The sequence below is a fragment of the Otolemur garnettii genome, unplaced genomic scaffold (assembly GCF_000181295.1).
Source record: "Otolemur garnettii isolate 467f Iridium unplaced genomic scaffold, OtoGar3 scaffold00005, whole genome shotgun sequence".
Lineage (NCBI taxonomy): Eukaryota > Metazoa > Chordata > Mammalia > Primates > Galagidae > Otolemur > Otolemur garnettii.
In genome coordinates, this window is record NW_003852400.1 from 41,821,163 (window position 1) to 41,838,160 (window position 16,998).

The 16,998-nt window shown below is 38.4% G+C and overlaps 2 protein-coding genes across 2 annotated transcripts in view; one reads left to right on the forward strand and one right to left on the reverse strand.

Annotated features, from left to right (window-relative positions):
* The window catches only part of PLPP1 (phospholipid phosphatase 1), a 98,542-nt gene extending 96,847 nt beyond the window's left edge, over window positions 1-1,695 (forward strand). Inside the window, exons 5-6 of the mRNA XM_003782766.2 lie at window positions 546-722; window positions 1,230-1,695. Of these exons, the coding sequence (XP_003782814.1) occupies window positions 546-722; window positions 1,230-1,361 (309 nt within the window). The 3' untranslated portion in view covers window positions 1,362-1,695. The remainder of the gene's footprint in view (window positions 1-545; window positions 723-1,229) is intronic.
* Window positions 1,570-16,998, reverse strand: part of MTREX (Mtr4 exosome RNA helicase) — an 87,695-nt gene continuing 72,266 nt past the window's right edge. Inside the window, exons 24-27 of the mRNA XM_012812084.2 lie at window positions 16,464-16,520; window positions 15,175-15,337; window positions 3,099-3,203; window positions 1,570-1,853 (exon numbers count right to left, since the gene is read on the reverse strand). Coding sequence (XP_012667538.1) covers window positions 1,801-1,853; window positions 3,099-3,203; window positions 15,175-15,337; window positions 16,464-16,520 — 378 coding nt within the window. The 3' untranslated portion in view covers window positions 1,570-1,800. The remainder of the gene's footprint in view (window positions 1,854-3,098; window positions 3,204-15,174; window positions 15,338-16,463; window positions 16,521-16,998) is intronic.

Below are 16,998 nucleotides of genomic sequence, written 5' to 3' on the forward strand. Positions count from 1 at the left end.
AATACATTCCTTTACTTGATCATGACTAAACTACAACCTGTTTAATTATTTGGGAAGATTATATATACTTATGAAAGCAGATGATTTAGTCTCAATTGCCCTGTTAAACAGTTTGAGGCTAGCAGAGCTCTTAAGTAAATTGGTGAATAGTCCCTAGGTAGAGCAAGGGCAACCTGTTCCCAGAATACTAGTAGTTTATCCCAAGACTCAGAACTAAAGGCAACACTGGCCGCTGACCATCAGAATTATAACCCAAATTGTGAGGGGAGGAGATGCCTGTGAAATCCTGTCTAGAAAGTCATAAACAGGGACCTTTGCCTTGTTTACTTTTTGAAAGGTATAGGCAGATAGGCAATAAATACTTACAAACAAAAGTTACCAGGGCATTGTTTTTTTCTCCTTTTGTTTAAAAGGATTAACTTTTAGGCATTAATACATATGTGAATGCTTACCTAAATAAGTCTTATTCCATATGTAATAATTAATAATCATTTTAAATGCCAACTCTTCAGGGGAAACTATTTTATTTTTATCTTTTCTTTCAGCTTTATCTTCAAGCCAGGATGAAAGGAGACTGGGCAAGACTCTTACGCCCCACACTGCAATTTGGTCTTGTTGCTGCATCCATTTATGTGGGCCTTTCTCGAGTTTCTGATTACAAACACCACTGGAGCGATGTGTTGACTGGACTCATTCAAGGAGCACTGGTTGCAATATTAGTTGTAAGTATATAGGGCAGGAGCCTGTTTGTTGATATTAAACTTTTGGATAAATAATTAGAAAAAATCCCCAGTGAAAAAATTCCTAGTGCATAAAACTAACACATTATTAAGTCATATTTGGGTAGCCAGCAGGCAAAAACTAGGTTACACTTCGTAAAAATTATAAAAATCTTACTATTTTTACTGTAAAAGGTTCTTGCTATAAAGTTTCCTTTTTGGTATGAATTGAAAACACTAATCTATATGAAGTTACTAGGTCTAAGTGTCAGCAAAATGAAACTGCTAAAGACATAACAAAGCAACTCTCAATTTGGAATAATCTCCAAAAAGTATTCCTATTAGCCATTAGTTTTCTATATCCTTAATTTGTACCCCTCTAATTACACACTTTTATTTATACTTATTTTATGCAGGAGGCTAATTACTGCAACTTTGTATATGGTTTTTAAACTTGTGTAAGTTATACCATTAAAATATCTTACCCTAAATATAATCTGCTCTTTATAGGCTGTATATGTATCAGATTTCTTCAAAGAGAGACGTTCTCCTTTTAAAGAAAGGAAAGAGGAGGACTCCCATACAACTCTGCATGAAACACCAACAGCTGAGAATCACTATCGGAACAATCACCAGCCTTGAAGGGCTGCATGGTGCCCAGGTGAAGCTGGCCTGCTTTCTTGCTACCAGAAGGCAAGAGGATGCCTTTCTTCCCAGTGTACAGGCCTTAAAGGACTGCTGCTGCTATGCCTCTTGGATGCCCACTTTATCTGTGTGTATATAGTTACATTTAACGTAATGGTTATCTAATAGCTTTAAGTTCATTAAACAGTTTCAAGCCTTCCACCAAAACAATGCCCCTCCTGTACATTTTTTAATTAAAAAAATGTAATGCTTATGTATAGATGTGTATGTAATATGCTTTCATAGAATGTTTAATTGAAATACAATACAGATTGAAATGTTGGAGGATAACTGTCTTGAGACGGGAGAAGCAAATCAACACATGAGCCATTTGTAGTCAACTGTAATTACACAGGTGGTGAATAATGTAAGATACCACATTCCTTTAGCTGACACTTCATAAGTAGAGGCTGGCAGCAAACACAATATCTCTCTTGATTTTGGTGATTCCTAAGAGAAAAGAAGATAAAGTTTTATCCTTTTAAGACCACCAAACACTCATTTCTCCCTCTTGGGGTTGTAAAGACATCACAACAATCCTGATTAAATGGACTGAGAGAGCAGGATGGAAAATAGCCACCTCCAAGAGGTGGAACACTTAGAAAGTACCCCTGGGGATAGGGATGGTGATGTCTAAAACTATTCAGAAAAACGAATTCTGGGAAGGATTAAACTGTCAGAAGTTTATCCAAAAGCTTGGATTTTCAACCTACATCAACGTATTTCCAGTTACCATATGAAACCGTTTCTGGACTGAGGCAGTAAAGGTTTTATTTATGACTTATATCTACACTTAAACCCCAAGTGATTAAGCCGGCCTCTATCAACATTATGGAAACCTAATGCAAAAACCTAAGTCAGTTTTTGCAAACTTCTGAGAACACTAAGTTGTTTGTAGAAATCACTATCATCAACTGGCTTGGAGCAACAATGTGGTTGCCACTCTTTGATACTTTAACTCATCATCCTTTTTCTTGGTGAAGATTAGTTGTAAATGACAAAGCTATTCACAAGCATGCTTATGTCCCCTGCCCTCACTGCCTCATGATCTGGTCTCCTGCTTCCACCTTGCTACTATACAGGCTTGCTCTCAATGCAACAGCAAGAATTAACATTGTAAAGTCCAAGTTAGAGCACAAAAGTGTTGTGTTCCAACCCTGTAATTGCTACACAGTACAAAGCCTGGGCCCAAGAGGCTTTTACATGGCCATTTCCTTTCTTCCTCTCACCCACACTGCTCTACTCACTCTGCTTCAGCCATGCTGGCCTCTTGCCAGTCACTCAAGCATATCAAGAATATATGGAGGCCCCAACTGCCACCTTCATCCAGACCATCTTATCTATCCCCCAGTTCGCTACTGTCTACCATTTGATAAATTTAATTATTGACTTGTTTACTATCTCCCTACATTAGAATGTAAGCTCCACGAAGGTAGGGATTTCTTTTTGTTCACTATGTCCTCTAACGCTTAAAACAATGCCTGTCACATAGTTAAGTGCACACAAATACATGTAAATGAGACATATATAAAGTACTCCCCCCTTCACAAACACTAAAATTCCATAGAAACACTAGTAGAAGGCTCTCAGTGAGAACCCAGCATTTCAAAAAGTCCTCCTAGGTTGTAGTCAAGGGCTCAAGTCTCACAAGATTTGCCTAAATTATTAGAAAAACCTTATGAAATAGATACTGACCTTCTGCAAATTTATTTTCCAGCTCAGTGTTTCCAATGGCTTTTGCTGCTTGACACATTTGTCGAAGCAGTTCTTCTAAGCGCCTCATACAACGAATTATGCTGCCTGGACAGAAAAAAACAAATCACTTGTTAAATGAAAATAATCAGGAATAGCAGATTTTTTGTATGAGGCAAGACAGGACAACATGGGATAATAATACTCTCAGTAATCTCCCATGAAGTAAATCAGACAGCAAACTTGACTGGCTGCCTGCTAGGTGTCAGGAACACTAAGATCAAAGGTTTAATTCCCACCTCTGACTAAAGGTAGACACATGGATTCATTAAAAATGTGTAGATAATGGCAATTACAGAGGTAGGGAGCAGAGGAGAGAGAAACTTTGGGTGAAGGCTGGCAAATGACTTTTAATCTGTGCTTGTAAGGATGAGGCATTCTGGTAGGCAGCAAAAAGAAGACCACTGAGACAATGCAGAAAAGCCCAACAAATGCCATCTATTCAAGGACCCTCCGTGTGGCCTACTTAGGCTCCACCCCTACTATCCTGGAGAGAGAATACAACAGATTTTTAAGCAGGAGAGTAACAATCACATTTGTCATTTTAAAGGTGCAAGCACTCATTCTTCCTGACTTTAGACGCTTTCCTCAGTGTTTTACACAGTGTGTCCTCGAGAAAGCACAATAGAGAATAAGCCTCTTCCTGTGGGTCTTGACTCTGAGAAGTGTCTGAATGCTGAAGTCGTAAACACAGCTTTACTTTTGTCACACTTGTGCAAAGAAGGGCCCGAGATCTTTTCCCTAAATGCTACTACTGCCTGCCTAAATTAAAAACTCCTTAGGACTTCAGTTTTTATTATCTGAAATGTATAAGGAATATCATCAGTTCTCAAAATGCAATCTGTAAGAACAATGAACTTACACTTTGGGAGGTCTTTATAATTCTTTGCCACACTGTAATAAATTGTTAACATTCATCAAGTTCTTATATTCATTGCTCAATGGTGAGACTCCTTCTTGCCTTTTTATGCCCTCCATATTTTGTATGTTCCACTGTGCCCCACGGGGCAGCTGAATGATTAAACTCATAAGGCAGAACGGAATTTGAGCTTGGACAAGGGCAGAGTCCAAGCTGTTTACCTAATAACTGGGTCCAGCAGGACATGCCTATGCACATTCAGAGTACCTTCTCTTCCAGTGGGGTATCCAGGAACCCGAGAAATACTGCACTAACAACAGCCAGGCCAAGAAGGACAAAATGTCTGGTTTCTGAATACACCTCTGGGCCACAGCAATGAGAACACACAAATGCTATTTCAGGCGGCAGGAGGTTTATGAGATGAGACAGGTCAAAGAGGAGGATCAAACCAACAAAGAAGTCCCTCAAAAGAGAAATGGGGGTGTCCCATCTAAAAGGAAACCATCTCCTACATGTACGATATTCATTTATTTTAGCTGTAGTTCAAGAGTTGAAGGAGGGACACATGGGTTGTAGCCTAGACTCTGCTGCTAATTATAATTAGCTCTACAATCTGGGCCTTTATGCCAAAGTATTTTACTTCCTTTTTCATTTTTAACAGTAATAAAAAAATTTTAAAGGATTAGCTCTATTCATTCCGAATTTATCTCACTTGAGGTAAGATATGCACAAATTCTTTGAAAAGGACAAAATCTCTGGAAGACTGTAAGGTCATTATAGATCCAATATTCAAGTAGCTTTTATGTCCCTTCTCTCCTCCCATAAAAAGGTCCACACAGTTGTTGGAGCAAACCCCCAGTCCTCAATTATATCGTGTTTCACTATACGTTTGTATAAAGTTATTTATTTAGCTCCTTGCAGAGGAAAGCTCCTTAGATGAGGATCAATAGCAAAAAGCTATAGCCAGAACAGAGAACCAAATCCCATGAAATTCAACTATCAAACACTAGGGTCAAGAGTGAGATCTCACCCTCACATAGGCACATTGTAACCCTGAGAGCTTCAACATATTCTAGGAGAGTAATATTTATATTATAAACATTTTATGTTTATAAAGACACACAGGCATCCCAGAAAGGAGAAATTAAGTTTGAATACATTTTGAAAAAAATCTTGTGATGTCCAGCATTTCCTGAGCACTTATTTTATGGCAGGTCTGTACTCTGTATTTTATGTGAAATCTCTTATTTGGTCCTCACAGTTCCATGAGACAAATACTGTTACTTCTATTTTACAAGGAGAAAAAGAAATTCAGAGAAGTTACATATGTCATTTGACCAAGGTCAGAGCTAGGATTCAGGATATGAATCCAGACAGTAAAATTCTGGAGCTCAAGAATTTAACCATATTACAGAGGTTCTCGTTTTCTGTAACATGTAATTTTCAATTTATAATTACAGTTTGTGCTTTTTCTTTTGTGAGACAGAGTCTTACTCTGTTGCCTTGGTGCCATAGCTCACAGCAACCTCAAACTCTTGGGCTCAGCCACCCGAGCACCTGGGACCACAGGTGCCCACCACAATGCCTGGCTAGTTTTTCTTATTTTTAGTATTGATGGGGTCTGACTCTTGCTCAAACTGGTCTCAGACTCCTGAGCTCAAGCAATTCACTGGCCTCAGTCTCCCAGAGTGCTAAGATTACAGGTGCGAGCCACCGCACCTAGCCCAGTTTGTGTTTTTCAAATAATACTGTAAATATATGAATATGTTTTTGGCCTTACTCTAAACTCTTCACTTCAGTAGAAATCTTCATTACTAGGTAATTCCAAAGAATTTATATTAGCAGGATGCAAGAAATAGGGCGTTGTTAACAGATGACAAGTGGGTTCCCAGTCAGGTGAAGGGTCTGTTTTCTGAACTTGGCAACCAGACAGTCACTTGTGACTTGTAATTTCAGTGAGAGGGTAAGAGATTACTGTGGACTAAGAAGAAAATGGGAGGTAAGGAACTAAAGGTGGTCTATTCTTGACTTTACTTCCCAAGACCCTGGTTATAAAAGAATAAGGGATTGAGGGTGACAAGAGAATAAGGTATTGGCTCGGCGCCTGTGGCTCAAGTGGCTAGGGCGCCAGCCACATACACCTAAGGTGGCGGGTTCAAATCCAGCCTGGGCCCGCCAAACAACAATGATGGCTGCAACCAAAAAATGGCCAGGCGTTGTGGCGGGCGCCTGTAGTCCCAGCTACTTGGGAGGCAGAGGCAGGAGACTCGCTTGAACCCAGGAGTTGGAGGTTGCTGTGAGCTGTGATGCCATGGCACTCTACCCAGGGCGATAGCTTGAGGCTCCATCTCAAAAAAAAAATAAAAAAGAGAAGGTATTGAGGGTGACAAGAGCAATTATGTAAGTGTTAATACGAAATGATGGCAGCAGCTAACATTTATTACATGCCATGTGCTAGGCACTCTACATGCATTCTGTTATCCTCACAATGAGGTGGGAGCCCTTATCTTCCCCAAAGAAACTGAGGCACAGCTGAGTAAAACTTGCCCAGGATCATTTCTCTAGTAGGTGAGCAGGATTTGAGCTCTTAATCATTATGTTGGTAGCTAGAGAAGGTGTGGACGAGAAATTCAAGAGTATTTATATGCCAAAATGGCAGCAGTTAAGGATATGACGGATTGAGGAGAGTGGCAGAAATTGTGGAGGAGACCCCAGGATTCAGAGTAACAGGAAGAAGGATGGTCCTTCCTCTGAAGAGGAAAGAATAAGGAAAAAGAATATAAGTACATGAGTTTCTAGGTAAAAAGAGAGGGCTCATGGCTTCTCCCTTCTGAAGCAATCCTGATGAGCTCTATAGAAAGACTAGACTCACCTCTAAGAGAAGAGGCAGAGGAAGTCCAGAAAGAAGTCCTGGAGAGAAGACAAGAGTCTCTGGAGGTAGAATTGTATTTCAGGTATACCATTTACCACCTGAGGGATTGTAGTCAATAGAAAGTACTAACCAGCTGTCATAAAGACTAAATCCGCAACACGTATAAAGCGCCTGAAACAGCTGATACTCAGTAATTATTTCCTAATACTCCTATTACTAGGAAGGTTTGCTATAATTCTGAGGATAGAGACTATGGTTCTTGGTGGCACCAATCCATACAACTTAATTATCCTGCAGTAGAACACTTCTGCAAAAATACAGGAATACAGAAAGATAATTATTAGAAGGATCCAGGGTACTAATGCACAAGGCAGAACCGAGATCAATCTCAGCTGCTTCCTAATCTATTTCCATAGCCAGAAAAGGAGAACTCTTTGATGGGCCCTGGGGAAAGGTTCTTTCTTTTTGTTTTTTTGAGATAGAGTCTGTGTCACCCTCCATAGAGGGCTGTGGCGTCACAGCTCACAGCAACATCAAACTCTTGGGCTTAAGCAATTCTCTTGTGTCAGCCTCCCAAGTAGCTGAGACCACAGGAGGCCACCACAACACCTGGCTTTATTTATTTATTTTTTTTTGGTTGTAGTTGTCACCGTTTGGCAGGCCTGGGCTGGGTTTGAACCCCCTAGCCTTGGTGTGGCCGTCATGCTATGGGTGACGAGCCAGAGAAAGCCTTTCTAAGTGGAGTGGCTATGTCCTCTCCACAGCATGCCTCTAAGAGACTAAAGAAGTGGCTATGTGATATCTACCTAGAGGGTACTTCCTGTTATTGAGGCAACTCATTCTTACCTGAATAAACTATTTCAAGGTTTTGATAATTAACAGAACAAATAAAAAATAAAGAGACTTATCGCTGCTTTTACTTGTGACTTTTAACAAGGAAAACAGTGATTTCGCAGAAGACACTGTTTCCAAGTATGAGGACCATCACTAGCCACTGGTCCATCACAAATGGACCACCCAGAACCAAATCACCGTGGCTGAAGCCCACTCACTAACACTTCCCACTAGCACTTGAATGTGGAGAGGACACAGCCACTCTGCTTAGAAAGGACCTTTCCCCAGGGCCCATCAGAGAGTTCTCCTTTTCCGGCTATGGACTTAGGCTAGGAAGTAGCTGAGATTGTTTTGGTTCTGCCTTGTGCATCTCTATTCTTACATTTTTTACAGATGAAAAATGGAAGAGGTGTTTAGTATCTTTCAAGTTCAGGTCTGATTTTACATTTAGAATTAGAAACCAAGTCTTCTGACCCCCCACTTGAAATGGTAGAGACAACTGCCTATACTGGCTACTCTTTAGAGCAATGGCTTCCCTTTCAACCTTGGGCTAAGAGTTCATGGAAGAAGAATCCTAGACTTTTACAAGTGGAAATGGTATAAAAGTTGAATTTTTTTCTTTTTTGCTATGACTTGCCTGAGCAAATTAACTACAGAAAGAACAGACAAGGAATGGTGAAGGAGAAGCTCAATTAATGGCCTGAAAACAAAACTTAAAGGTCTTAATTACATCTAAAGGAGTTACCCAAGGTGAGATAAGGAAATAAAAATGCACAGAACACCTTGAGGTTGTAGTAAGTAGTACAAGAAGGGGCTGAACTGAAAGCAAAACCATGAGCAAACACAACAAAGAAGCTTCACGGCTCAGTGCCTGTGGCTCAAGTGGCTAAGGCGCCAGCCACATACACCCAAGGTGGCAGGTTCGAATCCAGCCTGGGCCCGCCAAACAACAATGATGGCTGCAACCAAAAAAAAAAAAAAAATAGCCAGGCATTGTGGTGGGCACCTGTAGTCCCAGCTACTTGGGAGGCTGAGGCAGGAGACTTGCTTGAGCCCAGGAGTTGGAGGTTGCTGTGAGCTGTGATGCCACCGCACTCTACCCAGGGGGGACAGCTTGAGGCTCTGTCTCAAAAAAAAAAACCCCAGCTTTACAAATAGAGTAAAGAAAAGGTTACCACCCTATTTCTTGGGAACAGATGGCAGGTAATCAGATGGCCAAGAGCTGCTCTGGAACCAGAAGGCAGGATCCCCTACCTCCACTGGTAAATTTATGGCTTCACAAATGGATAGCACCTTTATCTCTTCCCCTGGATGGGACAAGACTTGAGCTCCTACACGCCCCTTCCACTGGATACTCTTGTACAGCGCAGTAGTCATGTGGGTAGCTGGGGAGCCTACACCCCTCTGCTTTTCTACCTTCTTGTAAACCTTCTGATATTAGTCATTCAAGTCCTAGTAGGAAGCTCTAGCGAGTCTGCTTCAGCCATGATGATTTGGTTCTGGATGGTCCATGTGTGATTTTGTTTTTTAGTATTATGATAATCACTTGTGGACCCTCAGTGATACCTTTAATATGTACAAACTTCAATCATCAGCCTATCACCCAGGTTTCTGCTGTACCACTTTTAAACAAATGAAAGCAACTCTCACTTATTTTTTATAAATAGGCCTTAGTTATAAAAATAAAATTCTACAAAAATAAGCTATTCTAGTTAGATACTATTGCCAAAAAAAGATGATAACCCAGATATATTACAGGGAGCCCAAACTCAACATTTCCAAAAAATAAACTCATTATCTTTCCTTCCAAATCTCCTCTATTAACTATGAAAAAGAATTTCTTCACTTAGATAATAATAATGCCTACGTAATGGAGTTATTGTGAGAAATGACTGAAATAATGTGTGTAAGGTGCTTTCTAAGCTTCAACAATACAACACATCATTAAATGTTGGGTCTACTGGTTATTTCCATTTTTTTTTCCAGCTGCTAAGAACACAAAGCTCTAATACTACCTCACAATGAAAGGAGAAATCCAGGTGCAGAAATTTCTGGGTGTCTAGAAAGATGGTAGGGTCTGGGATGGAGAAAGCAATTAATGTTGCATTACCTGTGCAACCAGATACTCAAAGTTATGCAAACAATTCTATTCAAAGGGAATTAAATTTGGTAGCAGCTTAAAATACAAATATATAGCCCTTTAACAAAAGAACAGAAAAGATTCTCACAGGTCACTTAGGACTGAAATGAAATCCTTTACAAAGTCTTCTGCTATGTAGGGCACCAAAAAGCCAGGCAGTCACTCTCACAAACATTGCTCTGATTTCAAATGTGTACCAAGAGACAGAATCTCATCTTGTTTTAGTATTTCTATAAATTTAAGTAACTCATGCTCATAATTAAAATCTGCAAGTTATCAGAGATGAAATCATACAAAGTAAATTATTAAGAAAAAGAATAAACTAAAGGCAAATAATCACACATCCAGGCCAGAGAGCACTGCCACAAGCACACTTTGTAAACACTTCGATTCAATTTCTGGAAAATTTAGTTCTGACACAGTTTCAGTAACAAGAGAACAACTAAGAAAATGAGGCCAGTACGTACAGGGCTGTATATACAGTGGCTCTGGTTGTCACACGGAGTCTCATCAACAGATCACTGTGTGTGTGCACAACACAAACTAACCATCCACAGCTGTCTGGAGCACAGAGTCTGCTCCCCGCAGGGATTAATGAAGACTGCTGTTAAGTAGTGAATTATCTAGCCTCCTTGCTACCTACCACAGTTCTCTGTAATCAAAGGGCTCTCATTACTCCCAGCTTTGGAAATGATTCCACCTCATCAATTAGGACCAACCTCACCAGGGGCTAGAACAGTGATTTTCAACTGGTACGCCATGGAAAAATTTTAAAGACCACTAATTAAATTATTTTCAAAAGACATTCAAAGCACAGTGAATATATTCTTTTTTTAACTCTTTCTTTGGATTAACAATTTAAGTATGCCATGAGATTAAAAAAGTGGAAAAACACTGGGCTAGCCAAAAGCTTCAAAGCCATGATCCATCCGAGGCTATCTGAAGTGGACCAGAAACAGAAATGAGCCTAACAACCTAACAGCTGGTTTACCAGTCTTTTCTTCTGGCCCTGTCAGAAGAGAAAGAGAAAATTGAATTCTTTCTACTCATGGCCCTTTTTATTTTTCAAATAGTGACAAAATAAACAGAACATAAAATTCACTATTTTAACCATGTTTTAGTGTACAATTTAGTGTCACTGACCTTTAAAAAAAAAAAAAATTCAAGTTTACATCATCATCCCAGAAGAACTTAGAGATATAATTCACATCCCTTAAAAAAATTCTATTAAGTATAAAATCCAGTGGTTTTTACTTGTATAACCATCATCATCATCTAATTTTAGAACATTTTTATCACCCCCAAAGAAACCTTGTTTCTATTAAACAGTCACACTCAATCCTGCCCTCCCTGTAGCTCATGGCAGCCACTTATCTATTTTCTGTCTCTATAAATTTGCCTATTCTGGACATTTCATATAAATGAAATTAACATAGTATATGGCCTCTGTTATCTGCCTTCTTCCACTAAGCTTAATGTGTTCCAGGTTCGTCTACACTGTAGCATGAATTGGTAGTCTTTTCCTTTTTATAGCTAAAAGCTGTACCACTGTATGGATATAATTTCTAGCTTTGGAAATTAATATATGTGTGGAGGGACATTTGGGAATACATGTTTACATTTCAGGGCATTTTTCATAAACACCAGCCTTATCTGGTTCAATACCAAAATAGCATCACTCTCATTTACAACAGAAAGCAGCAGATTTCCCTGAACGGTATTTCTATCTTCAGCGTCTGGCATTCCCTAAACTCTAACATTCCTATCTAGTTTGGCCTGAGGTTAGGATCACATGTAGATTCTGCAACTACTTAGCTCTAAATCTGAGTTTGGGCTGAACTCCTTCTTGAAGGCAGAGATTCTTGCTTGCCCTGTACCCTGCCTCATTCCCATTATGGTCTCAGAATTATTCATCAAATGAATTAGGTACTAATTCCTACAACATTTAGCACTACAACTGTGCCAAAATTCAAACATGGAAACAATACATATGTAGTGTTAACAAAATGTTATTCTACTATTATTAACAACAGTATTTTTAAACCCACTGGAAAATCTCTCGTGACACTGATGTACCCTGTCTTAGGAAAGGATAAAACTGACAACTGAAAGGCAAGCAAGAGAAAATATGGTGGGGACACACTTAGGGTATACACTTCACAACATGTGCTTTAAAAACCTATGGCAGGCAGAAGTAAAAAGTTTGTTCTATCATCTATCACAGTCGCCTTCCTGATCCCTTTATCCCTCATTATTCACACACAGGTAAGAGTACAGTATTGTTTATGCATAGTCAGAAATAAACACTGAAAGGTTCTGTCTTGGTCACAAAAGATCAACTCACACTAGAGTAGTAGTCTCAGACTCAGGGCATCAGTCCATACAAATATTTTGTTTAATATATTATAGTTTAATGGAAATAAAAGTAACTATATGCTATCATTTTTTTCACGGTGGTAACAGAATAATTATTTATATAAAGACTTCAAAATTCTTCAACTGAACCACATTATAAACATTCTCTTGAATCAGAATCTCCAAAATAAATGGTTTTTATCATTACAATATTAACTAGTCTCAGTTATTGTTTGAAGAATACTGTAAAACCACTTTAGAGGCTCAGGATATTAAATGATCACATAGTTTTACTTTCACATAAAAAGAAAATGAAGATACTTATTAAGAACAAATATAGTTTGAACACAGTAAATTAAAAGTCCCAGTGTAATTATTTTGTTTGTAAAAATAACAGACACACTGTACTATGAGCTAGAACTTTGATTATAGTGTTTTACTAATCATTTAAAGCATGTACAGTAACAAGATGCAGAGAGAATGGCCATTCTGAAATGAAAGAACTAAATAACATGGAAAAAAGAGAGGGAGAAATAGTATACTGGAAAAAGGAAATACTATACTAAGTAAATCAAGGTTCCCAGCTAATTTTTCCTGCTAATACCAAAACTTTTTAAGAGCTACTACATAGCCCATCCCAATTTTACTCTTTACTTTTTGAAATAAGAGTTCACTCAGCCCTTGGTAAAGTGCCATGGCGTCATAGCTCATAGCAACCTCAACTCTTGGGCTCAAGCTAGTCTCTTACCTCAGCCTCCCAAGTAGCTGGGACTACAGGCTACAGGCAACAGCCATAAAGCCAAGCTACTTTTTTTTTTAGAGATGGGGTCTCACTCTTGCTCAGGCTGGTCTCAAACTCCAGAGCGCAGGCAATCCACCCACCTCGGCCTCCAAAGTTAGGATTACAGGCATGAGCCACCATGCCTGGCCCCCATTCCAATTTTAGAAATAATCTAATGGCAACCAGACCAGAAAAAGCACAAAAACTGATCTGATGTCAGACTCAATTTCAAGTTATAGCTATAAAACTGAACTTGAATTTTCAAACTTAGATTTCAAGTAAAATGTGATGTAGAAAAAGCCTCTGAGAAACTGAAAGGGGACAGAATAACACTTCAGGAGTGCTATGTGCAAAGGTCAATTCATAGGTGGCATCCAGTAAGAACCAAACTGTCTTCAATTTCACAGCTTAGGATTTATTTTCCATACTGTGATAATTTTTCCATTTAAGCAGAAAATACAGAAAAGTAATCCACAAAGGATTACTTATAGTAATTTATATATATTATCTATGGATTTGTAATGGATAAAATGTGTATGTGTATGTGTGCGTATATATATATATACACATGCACATACAAAATGAATTAAAATATATGCAATGTATCACTACTGTTTTCTGTCATTGTGTTTTGACTTCTCAGAGAAACAGGTATTATATAAACATTAACTTTTAAATTAACAAGTCTTAGGATTATTTAGACACAGAACAGCTATTAGTTTCATCCCTATGTTCTAAAAAGATGTCAAACTGAAGAGGGGTGGTACTGTAACTATCTTTGTCCCTCTGAAAAACATAAGCTACCATATGGAGACCTGGGTTCCTATGCTAAAGTAAAGCATTGTTCATGAATGAGGTGAAGTATGTCATGCTTCCCTCTTCTCACACTCTACTATTGGTACCCATCATGAACCTTTTTTTTTTTTTTTTTTTTTTGCAGTTTTGGCCAGGGCTGGGTTTGAACCCGCCACCTCTGGCATATGGGTCCGGCATAACCCTTTGAGCCACAGGTGCCACCTCCTTTCTTTTTTTTTTGAGACAGAGCCTCAAGCTGGTCACCCTTGGTAATAGAGTGCCGTAGCATCACAGCTCACAGCAACCTCCAACTCTTGGGCTCAAGTGATTCTCTTGCCTCAGCCTCCCAAGTAGCTGGGACTACAAGCGCCCACCACATTGCCGACTAGTTTTTGGTTATAGTTGTGACTGTTGCTTGGCAGGCCTGAGCTGGATTCAAACCCTCCAGTGTATGTGGCAGGCATCCTAGCCACTGAGCTACAGATGCTGAGCCACAGATGTCGAGCCCATCATGAACCTTCTTACCATTCCTCCAAGCATGAATTATATGTGGATGGAGATGATATAGTCCATTAAGAAATTTCATTGGGGGGGAGGAGGCGGGGCAAAGAAATAAAAAAAAGAAAAAGAAATAAAATTTCATTCAGGGCCCTGTGCCTGTAGTTCAGCAGCTAGGGCAACGGCCACATACACCGGAGCTGGTAGGCTAGAACCCAGCGAGGGCCTGTCAAACAACAATGACAACTACAACAACAAATACAGCTGGGCACTGAGGCAGGCGCTTGTAGTCCCAGCTACTTGGGAGGCTGAGGCAAGAGAATCACTTAAGCCCAAGAGTTTGAGGTTTCTATGAGCTGTGATGCCATGGCTCTCTACCATGGGTGACATAGTGAGACTCTATCTCAAAAAAAAAAAAAAAAAATTAAAAAAAGAAACTGGTCAACATAAGGAATTAGGCCTATTGTATTGATATGCACATGAGGAGCACATCTGGTCCATGAAAATTAGTCAACTTAAGGTGGTGGTCAACTATGAAGGTTCTACTCTACACTGGTCTTACTTAGTTAAAATAATACCATCCTAAGTGTATCTTTTATATCAGAGATATCTGTGTCCTACCAGTATGAAGCCAGTAGATAAACTAATACATGCCTACACAAGAGAAAACTCAATTCAAGATGGGAGAAGGGGAAAGAGGGGAGAAGGGTGAAGGGAGGGAGATTGGTATGCTCCCACCTAATAGGCAAAATGTAAGGGTACATGACACACCTCCTAACAAATGCAAACACTGTAACCTAATCATTTATACCCTCATATTAATCTGAAATTAAAAAAAAGATATATATATGTGTGTATGTATGTGTGTACAAAATTTAACCATACCTTCAAAGACATCTGTCATTTTGCAGATATGGGCAAACGTAGCTCCAGTTGCCCAGGTATACACTACATCCATTAAGTGAGGTTTGAATGAGCTTAGATAAGTTTCTTCATCAATTTCCAATTTGGCTTCTGCTGAAACTTTTGCAATTCTTTTAGCACATTCCTTTAAAGATAAAAGATATACTTACAATTTCTTATTTATGATCTCCCCATATTTTTTTCTTTAGGTTTCCAAAGCCAATAACTTAAGACGTCCCTATTTCTTTCTACATATTATGTCTGCAATGTATTTGTTCTACTTCTAAGCCTGCATTATGTTGAGCAGGGTAAATAAGAACAACATGATTTTCACCAATGATACCTTTTTTACAAAAAGAAAAAAAGAAAAACCAAAATAACCCCTCTTCCTTAAAATTATTCAAGTACAACATTTAACTAATCTGTAATTGTTCCACTAACAAAACTAAGATAGGAACAAAACAGATGCAGGGAAAAACAAGTTCTATGGCAAAGTAACCCCCTCAACAACACTTTAGAAAACGTAAAGCTTAATATTTTCTTTTCTCCACAATAAGAGACTTTAATTCATCATTTTCTACTTGGTAATCATCAAAAGGTCAAAACCTCCTAGGCCTATAAAGAATTCCCTCATCTGGAAGCTTAAATTTCTTAATGATTTCCAGGGATATTAAATGTCCCATTAAAGGAGCCTCTTTTATGATAAATTTTGTGTTCTTCTTTTCTAATGCCTTCACCTGGGTTTTCCTGTCTTTCAGTTTAATGTTGAAAATGAAGATAAAAATCAGTTCATTCTAAGAAAATAAAAGACATAAATTATTATAAACTACTGTGGCTTTGAGGATTCGGAAAGAAATAATTTCCTACAATGTAACAAAATTTACAACTTTGTTATAAACTAAACTGAAAACATCAGTGAAAAATGAAAGTAACTAAATCCTAGTCCATCAAGAAGTCATTTGTAATAGGGTGGAAGAAAATGATGCAAGCACAGATTGTCAATATAAGTATAGCCAATTTACACTGTACAGTTTTAAATCTATATTCCCAGCAACTCTGTATATAATCCATTATGATGTGAAAGATGTTAAGATAAAAATCACAAAAGACAGTTATCAGAATAACATCAACTGACATGACTGACACCAAGTGATACACTTACTCCCTATGGAAGTTATCTCTGTGGAATGATAAATTACTATGATTATACCGTCAAAAACATTTATTTACAATCTACTATTCATAAAATATGTAGTTCAAAAAAATCTTACCTGCATTTGACGAAGAGGTCCTGCCAACTGCTCTGTTAATTTGGGCATCTCACTAGACTACAAAACAAAAGAAAAATTAAATATAAAAACCCAAGTTTAAAGTTCTTGAGTTTTCATATTACCTGTTTTAAGAAATGGAACAAAGCTTATACAATCACCATTAATAGCAAATAAAATCTTAATAGTGAGCACTGAAGAGTTTCTAATCAATTCAGTTTACACACAAAATCACTACTCCTCTTGTCCTACGTTTAATATTCTTATTATATTGTAGAGGAAAATATTATAGGAAAATTTTTTAAAAAGCAATTATACGTTAGATGCAATACATCTGTCATTATTTTAAGCATCAATAGTTATACAGACTTGATTTTGATTTGTGTCATGTACATATTTATGTTACATAATAAATCATGAATAGGGTTCTACATTTTCCCTGTTAAAACCAAAAAATTGTAGCAAAATGGCCAGAATGAACTCAACATCTCAGTTTAGTAGAACAAAGAGTACAGGACTGCTAGATGTCTTTGATATT